We start from the raw sequence: 13,690 nt of genomic DNA on the forward strand, positions 1-13,690 counted from the left end.
CTGCCAGACTTTGATTTATTTGATGAAGTTTCATGAGGCAGTATTCATTATTGGAATTTTTTAAGCAGCCTAGATAAAGTTGTGAGCAGAGCGATTCACAGTATGTATATTAATTAAGAGATGGAACCTAGGACCTCATACATAGGCTGGAGTGTGTGTTCTTGGCATGTAGGAGCCCCAGGTACTAAGCCATTTCTCCTTCACTGCTTGGTGCCTGACCACTGTGGTGAGTACCATAGAGCACTGCTAAGTGTGGGACAAAAAAAAAAAAATGACGAAAAAAAGGAGGGAGAGGTGGAACCAGGGAACTTTAAAATTCCTTCTTCCTTTTTCCTCTTTTGCCTTAAAGAGGAGCCCATTTATCTTGCACAGAATATTTACTGCCTTTGTGGAAATTTGCTAGATAGTATGTGTATGTTTTCTGAGAAGGAATGATAAAAAGATACAGTTTTTGAGAGAACAATGTAACTTTCACAAGTATAGTATTAGTAAATTCTTTCTGGTAGAAGGACCTGAAACATTTCACTGAATCTATTCTTGGTGCTAAACAGGTACAGGTCTGAATCCAGGGAATGTATTTTCTTCCAGTTTGGAATGCATTTTCATCCTTCTCCCAGTTTGGATGGTTATTTGCCAAGCTGTATTCAAGTATGCTGCTTATCTCCACTCACAGCTCTGGATCAATACTTTTGTCCCCACTTTAGAAATTTCACAAATTATTGAGCTGTAGTGTTTCAGAATTCTCTCTCTGTAATAGTTCAAGTAAAACATAGCTGATACAGGTAATTCAGTTTGTAATTGATTTGGGAATGTACACGGGTAGCTTTGTTTTTTCCTTTTTTTCTTCTTTGCAAAAGGATGCAGGCATCTAAGTTCACTATAATTTGGAAAGATTTTATTTCCTAAAAAATAGAAACCCCAAGAAGGTGGTCATTTAGTTCAAGTTTGACAAGAGAAAATTGTTCTTTTCCTGTCTTTATTACTCTATTCAGTTCATGTCTCTCTGCCTCTACATCATCCATTGACAGAAACGTTCTCAACCTGAGAGATAGAAGCGTAGGAAAGATTTCTTCACTCACAAATTGTATTGTCCAGCATGTAGTTCAGATCATTCTGATCCTTTTCTTTGCCTGTCTTAGATGGTACTTAGACTAGTAGATCCTGTTAGTTAATATAGCTGGATTGCAGACATTATATTTGAAAATAATTAGCCTATCTCTTGGATAATTGATACTATTTCCATTGGTACTTCTTAGATATGTATGAGCATACATATTTTTGTTGGCCCTGAGATAAAAATATTAGTCATATTTCTAATATAAATTTTCTTCAAAAAGGCTGGACCAGTTGGCATTCCCACCAACAATGAATGAGAGTCCCTTTCTCCCTGCATTTGTACCAGCACTGGTTGTTCTTATTCTTTTTGATATATGCCAGTCTTTGTGGTGTAAGGTGATATCTCATTGTTGTTTTGATTTACATCTCCCTGATAGAATTTTTTCATGTGTCTTTTGGCCTTTTGTATTTCTTCTTTAAGGAAGTTTCTGTTCATTTCTTTTCCCTATTTTTTGGTGGGGTTGGAGATTTTTTCCTTATAAAGTTCTACCAGTGCTTATATATCTTGATATTAACCCCTTATCAGGTGGGTAATAGGAAAATAATCTTTCCCATTCCTTGGGTTGTTTCTGTATTTTGGTCTCTGTTACTTTTGATGTGCAGAAGCTTCTTAGCTTTATGTAGTCCCATTTGTTTATTTTTGCCATCACTTGCTTGGTCAATGGTGATTCATCTTTAAAGATGCCTTTAGTTTCAATGTTATGGAGGGTTCAAAGAAACTATGGTACATCTACACAGTGGAATACTATATAGCTGTTAGAAAAAAATAAAGTAATGAAATTCACTTATAAATGGATGGACATGGAGAGAATCATACTGAGTGAAATAAGTCAGAAGGAGGACAGACACAGAATGACTGCACTAATTTGTGGGCTATAAGAAACACACACACACTCACAAAAGCATAGTATGAGGCTATTGTGATTTAATTTTAAAAAATTTAAAAAACAAAATACAATTAAAAGATCACTTTTTAAATCTATAGAAGGTATTTTATTTGTCAGTAGTTAGCTTTGCTTTAACAAATATACTATGATCCTTTCCTTCCAGGTAAGAACTTTCTTTTTATCCCAGTTCTTTTTTTTTATTGAATCATCATGAGATACAGTTGCAGATCTTTCATGATTGAGTTTAAGTCATACAATGATCGAACACCCATCCCTCCAGCAGTGTACATTTTCTACCACCAGTGTCCCCAGCATCCCTCCTGCCACCTTGCGCCACCCCACCCCTTGCTCAATCGCAGACAATTTCCTTCTAATTCTTTCTCTTCTTTGGGGCATTATGGTTTAAGAGCACCTTTTGAAGGGATGGGTGTTGGAATATTATATGACTGAAACCAAATCATGAACAACTACCCAAGCTACGTCATGGGTAGCTTGCCAGGCTCTGCCATGCGGATGGGATACTCTTGGTAGCTTGCCTGGCTCTCCGAGAGGGATGGAGGAACCGAACCCAGGTTGGCTGGGTGCAAGGCAAATGCCCTACCTGCAAATTTTAATAAATAAAGTTAAAAGGCTAAAATAAATACATAAAATAAAAAATACCTTTCATAATAAATTAAAAATAAGATAATTTTTCTCACTTCTAAAAGTAGGTTGTAAGTGTTTCACTTTTTACATAGCTTTCAGCTGTTGCATGGTTTGTTTGGGGCCCTTTCGATCGTATTCACTGACCAACTCTTCTGTTGTTCCAGGTTATCCAGGCTGTCTTCTTTGGCATTTGTGTCCTGACCGATCTTTCTAGTCTTCTGACCAGAGGAAGTGGGAACCAAGAGCAAGAGAGGCAGCTCAAGAAACTCATCTCTCTCCGGGACTGGATGTTAGCCGTGTTGGCCTTTCCTGTTGGGGTTGTGAGTATGATGAAGAATATATTTATCTTTGAAAGAAACATATGTCTGATTTCAGACTTCTGAGAGAGAAAGGGAGTTCCTTGCAGGAGGGCTTTATATTTCTTTGCTCGGGCTGCCATGGTAAAGCACGAAAGATGAAGTGGCTGGAACATGAGAAAATGTATTTTTTTCCTGACTCTGGAACAAGAAGGGAGTTCAGGATGATGGCCAGGTTGGAGTATTAGCCTCTTAGCTGGTGGTTATTGGGTAAATTTCCCAATCTCTTGTGGTTGGCTTGCAAATGGCCTCCTCCCATGTCTTCACAAGCTCTCCCTTATGTCTGTTCATGCCCCAGTCTCCTCTTCTCATAAGGACACCGGCCAATAGAAACCAGATAGTCGAGATCAGGAGAGGAGGGGAAGGAGAGAAATCAGGTAAGCAAGATCAATTGCTTAGTGATAAATGGGAATTATGCTTTGATTAGGAAATACGGATTTAGACACCCATGTGACTGTACCTAAAACCTATATAAGATTATAAATCCATATTGCATCAGTTTTGAGAGAAAGAGGAGAGAAAGTGAAATAAATTGCTAATCAGGTTAAATAGTTCAGTGAAGTTATATAACCTTAAATGCCTTGTTCAAGTCTCCATTTCTACAAACAGTCACATTCAGTGAAAGTAGTGGTTGGGAACTCAGTGTACAAACTGGGCAAAGGCGCAATTCAACTCTTAACAGTATCTTAAGCAGTCCAGCCTTGAAATGTGCTGAACCTTTAGTCTGTGGTCATGCTAATGTTTTTTAATTTGAGGAAGAAAATCAGCATTAGCTCATTTCTTAACTGTGTCATTAGCTAACTTGACTTAAGTAAATGCTACTTAATGTTTGGGGCCATTAAGCCTCCATTGATTATCACTGTGTTTAATTAGAGTCTCCTCCCACCCCACCCCTGCACCCACCCCATAGTTTAAGTTCCTTCACAAAGTCTGCTAGTCATTCATTGTCTTTATAAACCTTATGGGAATATGGTCCCATGAGATTCTGTAGATTTTTAACCTGGGTACAGCTAGGAAAAGGAGAGAGTCCTTGGAAGTTCTAAATGATGAAGACAAGAGTCTGTTGCCTAACTCTAATTCAGAACTTTGATCTGACAGCTGATATGGGGCAAAAGCCTAACCCCAAGTGACTTTTACTAGTACAATGGATTTGTACCAATGGATTTGTACCTAATCCAAGGGTCATTGTTAGGAAACCATCATTCAGTTTTGTTTTATTTTCCTCATCATTCCAACAGAGCTTATTTATCAATCTGTAGCTGGCAGAAATCTACATGCATCTTCTAAGACTTATTAGTTGGCAACAAAACCATCACTCAATTGTTTTTTGTAGGTAATGAGTTATAGTTTCATTCCAGCTCTCAGCTCTTGATACCAACATAAAGGTCTATCATAGTCGTCATACTTCTTGTTCTTTTATTTTATCTCTTGAAAACAGAAATGGGTGTTTCAGACTTACAACCATTCAGCAAATCATCCAAATTCTGTAAATTAAGCATATTTAAATGATTTCCATATTATTTTATAGTTTCTTCTTTGGACTTGCTGTAGGAAATTCATTTTCTGTTGGCATAGTCAATTAAGAGATAATTTCTATGGGTCTAGTATGTAAAGACTTACACTTCCTGTAGAATAAAAAGAAAGTATTTAGAAAAAATGTAACTCTTATTTTTGTTGTTATTTCTTTTTACTCATTGCTCCCTGGCAATTTATTTAATCTGGAATTCTCCCTTGGCTAGAAGGAATATAGAGTAAAAACAAAATAAATAAGAATGCAATGTTAGCATGTTTTCTCTTAGCTCTGCCTGTCTGGTCCTTTGGTTTGTTGTGTGTCCCTGAGGCTTAAATTGTGAAACTTGCCACTCTCATATAAGCCTTATCACACTGCACCCTCCACACAGTTTCTGACATTACTTTGGCCAGACACTGTATACACCTGCTGAAGGCCTTGAAATAACCATAAGTGCCCTTAAATTTAGTGCATGGTTTATAAAATAAATGCAGTTCTTTTTCTTGGCTTGCTTGTTTGATTACACCTCTTATCTCCTCCGTATTCACTATTTTGTTTGTTGTCTCTGATTTGAAAGACTGAAGAGAAGCAAAATTATCCTTAATCCCCTGCACTTTAATTAGAAGCTGTGACATCATGCTTCGATTTTGTATGTGTTCGCCTTCCCTGGCTGGTGAGCTCTATACTCTATAAAGAGTAAATAATGAATCAGACATACAGCTTCACTGATTTCTCAAGCCCTTTCTCCCATGCCCTCTGAAGTATTAAAGTCAACATTTACATTTTCATAATCCTCCCGTTTATTTGCTCTCTTTCTAATATTAAGAATCCTGACCAATATTTGCTAGTTAATTTAGATGCCCCTCTGTATCTATTTTTGATATATTAAAATCTAGTTACCTAATTTCAATCTAATTTCTCACTCTCCGTGTACCCAAATGCTTTTTGAATGGGTAGAATCTGACAACTGCTTTTTTCTAGTCCTTATTAATTTTATCACAAATTTCATTCAAACAGAAGATGTGCTGTTAATTTTTTATTAGAGGATCTTAATACTAATAATTGCTCATCAAATTATATTTGATTTTTTACCTTCCCTCGTACTTGATTTTCTGCACTTGCACCATCAGGTCCTCGATGGATGCTTCTGATTCCAGCATACGTGCGTTGAAAGTACAGACAATCATTTTAGTCTTTCTTTGTTTTGGCAGTCTAGTTCTTCCTCGGGATTTTTTCAGCCTCTCCTTGCTCATCTTTCTTAATGCTGCCGTATTGGGGGCTCTTTCAGTGTCAGGTGAATGAGGCCAATTGTTGTTACTGTTGTTGGCATATTGAATATGCCACAGGTAGCTTGCTAGGCTCTGCCATGCGGGCGGGATACTCTCGGTAGCTTGCCGGGCTCTCCGAGAGGGACGGAGGCTTTTAGGGCAGCCTCCAATCACCCTTAGAGGTGTTACCATGGTTCACACCAAATTTGAACCCTATCAAATATTGTGCGGGAATAATGGGTATTAAGTGCCTTATGGTGTGTTGTGCGGCCGCTTTGTGGCTGTGTGGTCTGGAGAGCGGCCTGGAGTGTGGCAGTGGCTGGGTAGTGGATGTAGTGGGGGTCGACAAGTGATACAAGTGATACCTTCCCTCCAAGGTTCTTTCCAAGCTTTCCTTTCCAGTGTCCCATTGTCTTTGCTATGACTCCAAGCTTTCATATTCCCCTTCTGTGTCTTCCATAACCCCAAGCTGCCCGGTAAGTTCTATAATTCGATTGCTTTCTTTTCTCACTTAGATTCTCTTCCTTGTTAAAATGAAGATCCTTTCTGGAGCAGTGCTAATAGGATTCACTTGAAGAGGTATCATCAGTATTCTTCCCATGGCTCCTGGCCAGGGGAGTTGGTATCCAGCTTAATAAGTTCATTATAGAAAGATGGGAATAGCATTAATGCCCAACACACAGTTACTTATCGGTCTGTCTGCAGGAATTGTAGTGTAAGATTGCTTATCATGTGTGCCATTGATTAAAGCATCTGTAAGTACTTTCTACCATATCAGTTGACACAAAACCCTAGTAGGCAAAACTCCTGAGCACTTTCCCTCAGCATAAGTTGTGCTTTCTAAGAAGGGAAGTGTCAAGTCTCCATTTAAAACCTACCTGTGGGCTAGAGCACCAGTCTAGGGGTTAAGGTTCTTGCTGGGCATGTGGCCAACCCATATGTGATCTCTGCACCATAGGTGTGATCCAAGAGCTCAGAGTAAGCCTACCAGGCATGGCCATGCAAACCCCAAATATAAATAAACACAGCCCAGCTGTGTCCCCATGGGCCTCCTGGCTCAGACACTAGGGTGACCACCAGCTACAAATGAGATGGCTTTCCCCACAGCTGTTTGTCTTTTTCTTGTCAATCAGAAGTTTCTAGAAAAGTGTTGATATTTTTGCCTCTTTGTGTAAATCAAAAAGGAGGTTGGTTGAAAGAGAGGAAAGAGTGGCTACTGAATCTGCTCCCACTGCTTAAATTTTCCCAGAGACCTCTTGGCCCCACTCTTTTCCTGCTGCTCCAATTATCTCTCTTTCCCTCCTCTCCTCTCTCACCTCAGCGGTAACTATGGCAGCAAGAAAGAGATGTGTAGGTTATCTAGGATTTGCATTTTCTCCACTAATGCTTCCTCCAGTAACAAGGTTAATTGAGAGTTGACAGTAATTGCTCTGTGTGGGCATGAAGCAGTACATACAATTTTGTGACCGCTGGACTGAACGTGTCTACTTTAGGGACACCATCTCAAGGAGAGAGATGAAGACAATGAAATATTCCAATCAGCCTTAATTGGGGCAAAGCTTGGTTTCAGCGTAACCTCGAAGAAACCAGGCAGGGTTGCTGGAGTGAGCACCCGTGTATCATCCTGATTTATGTAGATTCCCATAAATGCAAAGCTGGCCTTGATTAGTAACGCTAATGGCCGGAAACCGCCACCACTCCCAGTGCCTTGCAACTCATTTTGCAAGGATAACCCCTGGGAGGCTCTTCTTACCATGTGCAGTGCGTGTATTTCTGAACTCTGTCACCCTTTTAAAGAAGCATTACAAATAATTCTTTGACATGATGTGGTCTGGAAGCACTGAAGTTTATTAGGAGCAATCAAATCAAGAATGTCTCTTGTCTCCTGTGAGTTTGTTTGGCTTTCCTGCCAGCAGACCCTCTTCTGTTGCACACAGTGGTTAATTCTTCCAACCCAAAGAAAAACAAAACAAAACAAAAAAAATGATAAATAGGATGAGTATGAGTTTACTTCTCAGAACTCTGAAAGGTGTTTCCAACCCCTGGCCAGAAATCTCCTCTTGAAAGACAAAGAGTGTCCTTTATTTTCCGTGGATCCAAATCTATTCATTCTTTTATTTTGTGAACTGCTCAGCTTGCATTGTACAGGAAGTCAAGTTTTGCTACTTTCCTCATCCACCTTGCTGCCTGGTATCATTGGGGTCACCTTACTGAGCTGTTCCTAACCTGGACCCCTCCTCGGGGTGAAAGATGAGGAGGAAGATGAAGAGTAAGATGTTCATCTCTTAGTAGAAGAGGAGTAGGTCTAAGAAAGTTTGGGAAATTTGGTTCTCTTCTGTCTTGGGATGGACATCAAGGTTCACAGGATCAAGCTAGCATATGCCTGGATGAACTTTTCTGGATTTTAATCTTCTTAAGTGAGCTCAGTCAGAAAGATCTTTGTTAAGTAATCATTTCTGGGGTATAATTACATTCTTGGAAAGATTTGGTGAAGGTTTCTAGTTTAGCTATCTTTAAAACTTGTGTTTGTTTACCTGCATGTATTTTCTTACATATGGTACCTATTTCCATAAGAAGCATGGAAAATGGACTGTGGAATCTCAAATTCAAATTCAAAGAAAAAGCAATGATTTCTATTTCAAGTATGATTCTTAAGAATAATGATTGAGATATAAGTCAACTCTAAATCAATCCTTAGAAAATTTTTATAATGCACATAAATTTAAATCCATAACCCCTTATAATTTTAAAAAAACATTGCTTTCATGTTTTGATTTTTATCTAAGCGATTGGAAAGGAAAGATTAATTAGTATTAATTAACAATTACTAATGTCTGTGTGTGCAAACAGGAAGGAAAAGAATTTTATTGAATTTGAAATGAAAAATAAGACCAAATGCCTTTCTTTCTACTTTGACATTTAGAAGAATGATAAAAATAGAGGACCACTCACAGTAGTCTTTGGGGGGTCTTCAGGGGTGCCAGGGATTGAACTCTGGGTATTCCACAGGCTGGTCATGTGCTCTACCACTTAAACTATCTTCTCAGTATTAGGGGAGACTTTTTTTTTTGCTTTTTGGGTCACGTCTGGTGATGCACAGGGGTCACTTCTGGCTTTGCACTCAGGAACTACTCCTGGCGGTGCTCAGGGGACCATATGGGATGCTGGGAATCGAACCCGGGTCGGCCACGTGCAAGGCAAACGCCCTACCCGCTGTGCTATCACTCCAGCCCCGAGACTTTTATTTTTTTCCCTTACAATAGTTCACTTTATTTTGTTTTGCTCTGTTTGGCAACCACACTGCACTGTGCTCTGGGCAGCTTTCAGATTGTGGCTCTGAGAATTCACCCTGTGCTGAATGCAGAGCCTGTGCTCTGGTTCTTTGAGCTATCTCTCCGACCCAAAAGGAGACTTTTCAGAAGCTGGTGGTTCACTCTGTTTCACAAAATTGGAATTGAGTTTCAAAATAACTTAATATCCCCTGATCCTCTCTTTATTAAAACTTCATGGGGGTGTCAAAAACCAAACTCTTCTCCATTTTATTTAAACCTTCCTTGATGTTTTAAGGTTCTTCAGATGCCTGTTTTCTTTCTTTTCACCTTTGAAGTTGAAAATTCAGTATCTGGTAGGTCATATTTTGTGGTAAAACCCATTTCGTTTCTGACTGATGCAATCATATGCTTTCCCTCTGCGTTGAAGTATGAATTTGATTGCCTAAGAAGGAAAGCTCAGAGGATGAGGATTTATTTAGCATCAATAAACAGAGTGAATTTTTTCTTCCATTTCTAGGAGAAATGCTGGGAGGATTGTAATTACCTAACCTAGATAAGTGGTCTTGTAGTATTTTTAAAATATCCTTTTCAAAAAGATTTAATGTGATCAGACAGAGGTGACTGATAGGGAACCAATTTTCAACCATCTTATGTAAATATTTTTCTTCTTTTGTATGAAAATCAAATTTTCTGCACAGGTGACCTGCTCTTTTGTTCTTGTTTTACTGTTTGGTTTTGGTTTGGGGATTATATACAGCAGTGTTCAAGGCTTACTCCTGGCTCTGCACCAAGGGATCACTACTGACAGTACTCAGGGAACCGTATGTGGTGCTGGGAATAGAACCCAGGTCTGCTGCATGCAAGGTGAACAACCTGCCAGTTGTACTAGGTCTCCAGCCCCTGACCTGCTTAATTTGTAAACATTTATGTGAACTCAGAGCAGTCAGTTTTCTCAATAGTTATGATACAAATGTCTTCAATACAAAAGCAATAGCATTTTAACAAAATTCTACTGCAGGTGTTCACAGTGGCAACCACACATTTGTAAACAGATCGTTTGAAGGACTGAAATTCTAACCAAGTCAATAATAACTTGTGAGTACATGGAACCTAGGAAGTCACAATTATCAAGTGCCAGGTGCCAAGAAATAGTGACTTCAAAGAACTGATCTTGTCCTTCAAGATCTCGGCTTCTAGCGATGGCAACTGTCTTAAGCAACAAATTAATAAAAAGAAGGCATGCTATATAGTAATACATACATTTAAGGAACAGTTAAAGGCAAGAAGAGGAAGGATGTTAATTGGTGGGAGGGTCTTGATGAATTCTCAAAAATGATTGACGATTTAATTCTGCTTTGAAGAATACTAAGAACTAAATAGACACATGAGTTAAGAATGGTTTGAGCAGCAGTTATCAGAATACCTTCACATATCCTCCTGGCTTACTCTTTTAGTTCATCCAACTCTGCTCAGATGTTCACCTTCGTTGATGCATCTCTGATTAACCAATATAAATAGTTTCTTGACTGAGTAGAGAAGTCTTTTAGGGACCTTTGGTGATGGGTATCCTAAATCTGTGTAGAGGGATTGGTATCTCTGATCAAGTATTGTAAATAAATGATAAATCAATCTTAATGAATGAAATTAGGGTCTGGAGTGATAGTACAGTGGGTAGGGCTCTTGCCTTGCATGTGGGTGACCCAAGTGCGATCCCTAGCATGGTTTATTATCCCCCCACGCATGACAGGAGTAATTCTGAGTGCTGAACCAGGAGTAACTCCTGAGCGTCCCCTGGTGGATGCCCCAAACAAAAACAAAAACAAGAGAGAAAGTAAATGAGCCTTCTGTTATTCTTCACTCTTTATGGTCTTCATTAGGATTACCACTCTGTGACACATTATCACTCTATCACTGTCATCCCGTTGTTCATCAGTTTGCTTGAGAGGGCACCAGTAAAGTCTCTATCCGTCCCTGTTGCGCACTAGTGTAGCCCGATGGTGTATTGGGGGCTCTTTCAGGATCAGGGGATTGAGGATCTTCGTTGTTACTGTCTTTGGCATATCGAATATGTCACAGGTAGCTTGCCAGGCTCTGCTGTGTGGTAGGGATACTCTTGGTAGCTTGCTGGGCTCTCTGAGAGGGACAGAGGCTTTTGGGGAGGCCTCTAATCACTTTCACAGGTGATTCTAGTCTACTAAATGTAAGCTGTTGGTCAATTGGCATGTTGTAACAATCTGTACACTGACAAACATGCACCTGCCTGCATCTCTGGGCAGCACCTAGGACGCCTGCAGCCTCAGGTTGATCTCCTTGAGGTTGATGGAGTGTGCCCAGAGGTTTTTGAGCAGCTGGCAGAGCAGGACCCTATCGCGGAGGGTCTGTGCCAGGTCGAACACCTGCACTGAGTCCTAGGGCACTGAGTCCTAGGTCACCTGGTGGTTGGCTGACAGCACCCCACTGTGCGCACTACCACCACGACTCTATGTCCAATGGCGCTGTGACTCAGCCTGGCCGGGGCAGGTGGCGACACTGTGGCCTGCCGTTTCTCCATGCCTCGCCAGTGCCATTCTATCCGAATCTTGCAAAATAGCTGGTGATGCCCATCAGGAATCACGCATCGAGTTCCAGCAGGGATCACACGTAGAGTTCCATGCCTGGTGTGCTGAGCCGCGCATTGTCTAAAGTGAGATGGTGAGGTGGGTTCAGGAAAGCGCGAAGGGTTTAGGTGTGGGGGTCCCGTACTGTCCAGCAGGGAGGACCCTTTGTGGGCTGAGGAGAGGATGCAGCTGAATGAACAGACGCAGAGCCAGAAAGCAGCAAGAAGGACAAAGAGAGTTTATTCTACTGGCAGTTACAGTACTTATACCTCTCTGCTGGGAGGAAATGGTATGGTATGCGTGTCTGGACCCCCATACAAATGCAGATTGATATGTCCATTTGTTATGGGCATAGGCTATTGAGAAACAAATGGCATGGAGACCATAGTAGCAACCTTGCTACAAGCCTGTTTGATCAGAAGAGCCAGGCTCTGTTTTACTAGGAAATAAGAGCCAGACTTGTAAAGTGGCTCCCTACATTTAGGTGGCGTCGGTGCCATCTTGCCTCCAATCAAATATGGTGTGGTAACTATGAAAATGAGTAGGGAGTGTCTTATGATCTGTCACGTGGCCGCAAACATGTTCACTCATACGTGAAGCTCGGCTCGAGTGTGTGGAAAGCGGCCTGGAGCTTAGCAGAGGTTGGGTTCTGGAGGTTGGCTGCCGGGGGTGGGTCTCTTGGGGCGGGGAGGGCTCTCACCCGCACCCCTCTGGAGTGCCCCAAGTGAAAACAGCCTGGCATGGAGTCCAGGCCGCTTTCCACATGCTCCGTGGCACATTATATGCTTATTATTTCAATTTGATAGTATGTATCTCCTCTTCTGACTAGGATTTGTAGTAGGAGGACAGGGGGGTTGTGTGTTTGATGTACTGATAATAGCCTGAGAATCAGAAGAAATGTCTAAATAATTCAGTATTTATTGAGTGAATCTTCAAACTAATTATGGCTTAAGCAAGTAAAGATACTCAATGCCTTACGAAACAAGAACATTGTAAAGCAGGTAGTTTTAGCATGGTGGTACTTAGTGTTATCATATATGACTGAGGTCTTACTTCTATCTAGTCTTTTCTGTGTCCAGAATGATTACTTTTGTCATTAGACTTGATTCACTAGAACCTTGGTAAAGCATCAAGGATCACTTCCCTTTAATCCAAATTCAAGGCTTGAAGAGGAGTGGCCCCTTATGAAGCTCTTTTCAAGTTTGCCTCTTTACCAGGCAACTGCATCTCTCTAGAAGCTCTGCCAGCAGACCCCCTTGTGGGTCCCCTAGGCTAGGGCTTTTGCTACATGGGATGCTTGAAAAACAATTATTAGTAGTAGGGAGTGAGATTACTGAGAGTATTCCCACTGTGATTTATCTTTATGACTTGACATATCAATGCCCAAACAAAACCAGAAATTCCAAGAAAGAGTATAAGCACCAAGTTTCAAGAGTAACAGTTAAATATAAAAAATAAAAATTAATGGCATTTTACATCATTTATCACTCATATATCTTGATATGAAAATCATTGTATCACTGTATCACTGTCATTCCAATCCTCATCAATTTGCTCGGGTGGGCACCAGAAACATCTCCATTGTGAGAATTGTTGTTACTATTTTTGGCATATCGAATACGCCACAGGGAGCTTGCCAGGCTCTGCTGTACGGGTGAGATACTCCCGGTATCTTGCCGGGCTCTCCAAGAGGGGCAAAGGAATTGAACCCAGGTAGCTGCGTACAAGCAAACACCCTACCCGCTGTGCTATAGATACAGTAAAACTGATGAGACTAATTGTGAAAATTTTCTATCTTAGCCAAAAAATATCTTTGTTCCATTAATTATCTACCAATATCACTTTTATTTAAATTGAATCACCATGAAATACGCATACATAAAGCTTTTTATTATTGGGTTTCAGTCATATAGTGTTTTAACATCTATCCCTCCACCAGTGTTCATTTCCCACTGACAGTGTCCCCAGGTTCCAGTTTCCTTCCTGCCAATTCCCCACCCCCAGCCTGCCTCTTTCCCCCTCTCTCCCCCACCCTCACC

The 13,690-nt window shown here is 40.6% G+C and overlaps 1 protein-coding gene across 2 annotated transcripts in view; it reads left to right on the forward strand.

Moving 5' to 3' along the window:
• The window catches only part of AIG1 (androgen induced 1), a 287,157-nt gene that overhangs the window by 65,110 nt on the left and 208,357 nt on the right, over nucleotides 1-13,690 (forward strand). For both annotated transcript variants that reach the window (XM_055134767.1, XM_055134765.1), the window contains exon 2: nucleotides 2,813-2,968. In XM_055134767.1, the coding sequence (XP_054990742.1) occupies nucleotides 2,813-2,968 (156 nt within the window). The remainder of the gene's footprint in view (nucleotides 1-2,812; nucleotides 2,969-13,690) is intronic.

This window comes from Sorex araneus, chromosome 4 (assembly GCF_027595985.1).
Source record: "Sorex araneus isolate mSorAra2 chromosome 4, mSorAra2.pri, whole genome shotgun sequence".
Classification (NCBI taxonomy): Eukaryota; Metazoa; Chordata; class Mammalia; order Eulipotyphla; family Soricidae; genus Sorex; species Sorex araneus.